The sequence below is a fragment of the Geospiza fortis genome, unplaced genomic scaffold (genome assembly GCF_000277835.1).
Source record: "Geospiza fortis unplaced genomic scaffold, GeoFor_1.0 scaffold546, whole genome shotgun sequence".
NCBI lineage: Eukaryota > Metazoa > Chordata > Aves > Passeriformes > Thraupidae > Geospiza > Geospiza fortis.
The window spans coordinates 392,998-399,381 of NW_005054612.1; the positions used below are offsets into that span (position 1 = coordinate 392,998).

The window sequence follows — 6,384 nt, forward strand, 5'->3', positions numbered from 1 at the left end:
CCCCTCCTGCTCTCCTTCACCAGCACCTGCTCCTCTGCCGAGGGCTTCGTCTCCGAGGCCTTCTGGGCCCTTTTCTGCTGCAGCTCCTGCGGGGACAGAGGAGCCATGGATGTCCTGAAGCCTTGGGAAGGCACAAGCCTGTGTTTGCAAGGCTGTGGCAGTGTTTTTGCATCCTCCAGCTGCTCACTGATGTGTCTCCCCCAACCCCCTCCCCTGATGGAACACATTTCCAATTAGGGCAAAGAAAATTTGGGGTTTAAAACATCCCCAGCTTTGCTGCCAACTCCTGCAGCCTGTGCCAACCCCATCTGCACCACCAGCTGCAAGGGCAGGGTGACAATGACGTGTTGCTTCCTGCCAAGGGATCTGGAGTGGTACTCAGCCCTCTCTGGAGGCAGCCTGCTCCTGACGAGGGTCCCACTCCCAGGGCACACACATCCTCGGCCATTCCATGGAGCCTGGAGTGTCCCTGTCTCAACGTGGTCACCATTTTCCTGAGAACCACATAAAAACCAGCCCTGTCTTCCCAAGCTCAGAATGAGCTGCCAAGGCTTGGCAGGAGCACAGGAGGAAACTGCTCCGTGGCACCTCCATCTCCCAAGGCTGGCTCTGCTCCTGCCCCATGCCACGTCTCTGGAGATGCAGAGGCCTCTCTGCCTCGCTGGATGATGCCAGCAAATGGTGTCACACAGGCCTGGCCATGGCCCTACCTGGATGGCAGCATGCCGGGCCAAGCGTGCCTTCTCCTCTCGGATCTTCCGGCGTTCCTCCTCCTTCCTCTCCTGCAAATCCAGGATATTCCCCTCCTCCATCCGCTGCTGCCTTTCCTGCCAGAGATGAGGGTCAAAAACATTACTGAGAGTTCTCCAGCGCCCGCCACTGAGAAGTGTGAGGGGCACCCACAGCTCCAGGTATTGTGGTTTTCAAAACCCTAACCCTAGGTGTAACCCTAACCCTAACCCTAGGCAATAAACCCAACATTGGGCTAGGGCATGTTCCAAGGAAAAAGCCATGGAGGCAGCCATGTCTTGGCAGTTTTGTGTTCTCCTTGGGATGCTTGCTTGGGCTTCAGTGTGCCTGGAGCTCCAGGTATTGTGGTTTTCAAAACCCTAACCCTAAGTGTAACCCTAACTAACCCAAGGCAGGAAAAGTAACTTGGGGCTAGGGCTGGTTCCAAGGAAAAAGCCATGGAGGCAGCCACGTCTTGGCAGTTTTGTGTTCTCCTTGGGATGCCTTTTGCAGCTGCAGTGTGCCTGGAGCTCTGGGCTTTGTGGTTTTCAAAACCCGAAACCTAGGTGTAACCCTAACCCTAACCCTAGGCAATAAACCCAGCATTGGGCTAGGGCATGTTCCAAGGAAAAACCCATGGAGGCAGCCATGTCTTGGCAGTTTTCTCTTCTCCTTGGCATGCTTGCTTCAGCTTCAGTGTGCCTGGAGCTCCAGGTATTGTGCTTTTCAAAACCCTAACCCTAGGTGTAACCCTAACCCTAACCCTAGGCAATAAACCCAGCATTAGGCTAGGGCATGTTCCAAGGAAAAATCCAGGGAGGCAGCCATGCCTTGGCAGTTTTGTGTTCTCCTTGGGATGCCTTTTGCAGCTGCAGTGTGCCTGGAGCTCTGGGCCTTGTGGTTTTCAAAACCCTAACCCCAGGTGTAACCCTAACCCTAACCCTAGGCAGGAAATGCAGACTAGGGCTCAGGCTGATTCCAAGGAAAAAGCAACGGAGGAAGAGATGTTGTGGTAGTTTTGTGTTCCCCTTGGCATGCCTTTTGCAGGTGCAGTGTGCCTGGAGGTCTGGGCTTTGTGGTTTTTCCATCCTCTCCTCCCTCAGCACAGCTCCACTTTGGAGCAGCTCATTTTCATCGGATCCTCAATGCAATTATTATTATTACTATTATTATTATTATATCATCATCTGGATCTGCCACCACCAAGGAGACAAGGCTTAAAAATAGACTCACATGCAAGAGCAACAGAGCTTTTCATTACTGGGATAAATAATTCAACACAAGGACACACAAATAGCTGTGAAACCTCGTCACTCTAACAGGCAGCTCCTTAGGGATCCATTAAGATGAGCTGAGATGGGGCATCCCTTCTCTGGCCAGCAGTGTGACCCAGACAGTGCCTGTTCAGGGAGACTTGTGCTGCTACTGCCAGGATCTGACTGTTGCCAGTCACAGGGCTTGGGGAGCTGGAGCTGTGTGGTGCTGAGCCTCAGCTCCTGCTGGAATCCAGCCCAGGCTAATCCCTGGACACAGCCAGCACAGCTCTGCGGGAACAGGACCCTCCCGAGCTCTCTGGACCATGGTGGGGCTGGTTGGATGCAAAGCCAGAGGCCGCTTGACTCTCACAGCCCAGGTCTGGGGATTAAAGGGACCCCAAGTCAGTGGCCAGTGGGCCATGGGTGTTGGGTGGTCTGGGCTACAGAGCAGGGGACAGGACCAACCTCCCTCTTGGCAGCCATCAGGCGTCCCAGAGCCGCGGCCGCCGTCCTGTGCCGCTGCGAGTGGCGCCGGTACCAGCGCTGGATGGTGACAGCAGCCATGTTCACCTGCTGGATGAACCTGTGGGGACAGCCAGGAGGGTCAGCACAGCCCCAGGTGCAGCAGAGCACAGCACTGGCACCTGCAGGCGCACTAAGAGTGGCCTTTCCCCAGTGTGAAATGCCACAGGAGAAGAACAAGCTCCCCTGGAGCTCCTCACAGCTCCTGGCACCAACTTCCCTCACCTCTCAGCCTCCTCCTCGGTCACCTCCCTCCTCCGGGGAACGCTGCTGCTGCTGCTGCTGTTGTTGTTGTTGTGGGTCATGATGTTGTTGCTGGAGAAATTCTTCTGAGACTTCACGAGGCTGCTGCTGCCTTCCCCGTCCTCGTTCGAGGCCGCTTTGACGACATTGCTGGGACAGAAGATGAAGCCACTCAGCCTCGTTCTGTGCCCCACACGGCCCCAGGGCCAGCCCAGCTGCAGAGCCAGGACACCCCCCATACTCACTTGAGGGAACTGGGAGCCTGGTTGGAGCTCTTGGGAGCAGGGCCCTTCTCAGCAGTGGAGTAGTTGTTGTGCACCATGGTGGTGACGCAGTTGCCCATTGCGCCCTTGTTGCTCCTTGAGTGGGGAGACCAGGAGTGTCAGAAACAGCAGCTTCCCCCCTCCAGGTGTTTTCTCCATGCAGTTGCACCCACTCTGCCCCCCAGGACCCTCTGTCCTACCTGTTGTTGGCAGTGAAGTTGGCAGCCAGGAGCACCGTGGCTTCCTTCCTCCTCATGCCCGTGGGTGGCTCGAGGCCGTGGGAGCCAGAGGGGCCCGGGAACACTCGGGGCTGGTCATCCTGCCATGGACCCAGCAGGGATAAGGACACCAAACCCACCTCCTCAAACACCCCCAGGAGCACACAGCCAACCTGGCCCACCCACTCCCAGAGCCTGCCGTCCTCACCAAGATATTCCACGTGGTTTTCTTTTCTGGGGAGGTTTTGCTCAGAGCTGCCAGTTTCTTCCTTCCTATTGGGTCACCCTCAAAGAAGGCCAGGAAGTCTCCTGTCTGCTCCGAGCTTCATCCAGACCCAGGGAAGGCACAGAGGAGAGAACAGAGGTAACTGTGGGACAACTCACAGCCACAGGACACACTCTGGCTATGTAGGGCACTTGGAAACTCCAGTGTGACACAGGAGAAAGGGGCTGGACAATCATTACATGGCCACAAAATCCACCAACGATTTGTTTTTACACAGTTTTGGGTTCCAGGGTGGTGTGTGCTGATAGGGATGGGCACAAACCAACAGGAGAATGGAAAATCCCAACTCAGAGGGCACTGGGAACAGAGAACTGTCTCCTCACACAGCCCAGTTATGGCCTGGAAGGTCCATGAGGGCTGTTAGAATCAAATGGAATGGTTTTTGTCACAGCCACAGAAGTACACTCCATTTCCCCACATAGAAATTCTTCCCTGTGACAGTGGAGAGGCCTTGGCACAGGTTGCCCACAGAATCTGGGCACTACTCTGACAGACTGGATGGGGCTTGGAGCAACCTGATCTTGTGGAAGGAGATCCTGCATGGGACTTTAAGGTTAGGCCATTCTGTAATCCTATGGAACCCTAAACAAGGAACCTCCTCCTCAAAAAAATAACCAAAGCACCAGACTTTGGTTTTCCAGGGCCAGGCTTTAACTCCTGAAGTGCATGACATAGCTCAGTGTATTTTGGATAGGTTCCTGTTCGCCCTCAGGACCAGGACGAGGGAGGTTGGACACAGGGGTGGGCTGTGGGGTGTCCCCAGTGCCACCCAGAGGGCAGAGGGACACATGGAGCTGTACCTGTGTGAGCTGTTCACTCGCTGGTTCACCTGTGTGGTGCTGTTGGACCTGCGCAGGTTGTTCATGGCCCGGGATCCCGCATCTTCCTGTGGAGAGGAGGGACAAGTCCAGCAGGGACAAATCCAGCAGCCACGTTCAGGAGCAGCACAGGCAGGCTCCCCACCCTCTCAGCCAGTGGGACACGCAGTTCCCAGTCCCCTAGGGCTGCCAGGCTCCCCTTGAGGCAGTGGGCAATGCCACCTTGCTCAGGCACTGCTGAGCCAGCAGGAACACGTTCCTCAGCACAAGCTCAGGAACAAGGGTGTGGGAATGCTGCCAAGGGATTACTCAGCAAGGAGCCCAGGCTGGATCCTGCTGCTGGGTCCTGACAGAGCCCAGCAAGCACCTGGGGCTCGCTCCCTCTGTGGAACCCCCACTCAGGAGCCCCTGGTGTGGCAGCAGGAACAGGGGGTGCTCCATGAGGGGCAGGCTGGGCCTGGCACCCCAGCAGGAGACACCAGGAAATCGGGAGTTTCCAGATGGAAATTGGCACAGGGAGGTGAAGGGCGACGAAGGGAAAAGAGGGAATCCTGAAACTTCCTCTTCTGCCCCCAGCAGAGAACCATGAGCAGTGATTGCCAAGGGCAGGACCAGAATAAAGCCAGGCTGGTGCTGGGGGAACCACAGTGAGAGGGACATGGCCATGCCTGGAACCATCAGGAGGGGCAGGACAGGGGCTCACCAGGGGAAGAGGGACGTGGCCATGCCTGGAGCCATCCTGTATGCCAGGCACAGGAGGGACAGCACAGAGACTCACCGGGGCGTTCCTCTTGGCTTTGCCATCAGCAGCCACGGACACGGAGCGCGCCACGAGCTTGGCAGGAGACACCAGGAAATCGGGAGTTTCCAGATGGAAATTGGCACAGGGAGGTGAAGGGCGACGAAGGGAAAAGAGGGAATCCTGAAACTTCCTCTTCTGCCCCCAGCAGAGAACCATGAGCAGTGATTGCCAAGGGCAGGACCAGAATAAAGCCAGGCTGGTGCTGGGGGAACCACAGTGAGAGGGACATGGCCATGCCTGGAACCATCAGGAGGGGCAGGACAGGGGCTCACCAGGGGAAGAGGGACATGGCCATGCCTGGAGCCATCCTGTATGCCAGGCACAGGAGGGACAGCACAGAGACTCACCAGGGCGTTCCTCTTGGCTTTGCCATCAGCAGCCACGGACACGGAGCGCGCCACGAGCTTGGCAGGGGAGGCGCTGCCCGGGCGCCGCGACACCGGCGCCGGGAGCCCCGTCAGGATCAGCTCTGCCACGTCAGAGCTCGGGACAGAGCAGCAGCTCCGGGTGCTCTTCATGCTGGAGCGGCAGGAAGGAGCCCTGGAAGCACAGCACAGCACAGAGAGAGGGGAAGGCATGGAGCAGCCAGCCTGGAAGCAGCTCCGGCAAACACCGGCACTCAGAGCTGGAACTGCTCCCCAGCAGGACAAAACCTCCAAATTGCCACATGGCAAATAACCCAAGCACAGCCCTGGAGAGGCTCCAGGACAGCTCCTCACTGCTTTCACCCTATGGCTGCTGTCACATTGATGGGCCAGGATTCCAGCCGAGGACTGAAGGGAGGGAAAAGCCCTGCTCTCCATCCCAGGCTGCTTCACTGCACACAGCCAGGGCTGCCAGAGGATCACAGGGACCCACAACGGCCGGATCTGTGCAGGCTGCAGGTCCAGCTCACACCACATGGAGCTGGCATGCTGAAAAACCCCCTGAGCAGCTCTCAGGGGATGCTCCCCCTGCCCAGAGCTCCTTCAGAAGTGCCCATGCCCTCTCAGGGGGCACAGAAGAGCTGGGCCCCCCTCTCAGCTCAGGGCAGCACATTCCCACCTTTTCCCTTCTGCATCCTCCCAGCCCCAGTGCTGATCCAGGAAAAGACCAGACTCCTTTATCTGTTTACATTTATTACCCACACTGTCCCTAAACCCTCTCCCCTGGCAGCCCTGGCCTCCCCTCTCAGGGCTCCGGCACAGCCCTTGGCAAAACAAACGGCTCTCATGGAAACCGCTGGGCTCACGGCAGCAAAACGGGCT

At 57.3% G+C, this 6,384-nt stretch overlaps 1 protein-coding gene across 1 annotated transcript in view; it reads right to left on the bottom strand.

Moving 5' to 3' along the window:
* CEP131 (centrosomal protein 131) overlaps positions 1–5,673 on the bottom strand; it is a 12,060-nt gene extending 6,387 nt beyond the window's left edge. The window contains 9 exon segments of the mRNA XM_031064665.1: positions 1–86; positions 711–827; positions 2,451–2,568; positions 2,733–2,900; positions 2,996–3,109; positions 3,214–3,332; positions 3,440–3,554; positions 4,318–4,403; positions 5,485–5,673. The exon segment at positions 1–86 is cut by the window's left edge and continues 77 nt beyond it. Coding sequence (XP_030920525.1) covers positions 1–86; positions 711–827; positions 2,451–2,568; positions 2,733–2,900; positions 2,996–3,109; positions 3,214–3,332; positions 3,440–3,554; positions 4,318–4,403; positions 5,485–5,655 — 1,094 coding nt within the window. The 5' untranslated portion in view covers positions 5,656–5,673.
* Positions 5,674–6,384: the final 711 nt, after the last annotated feature.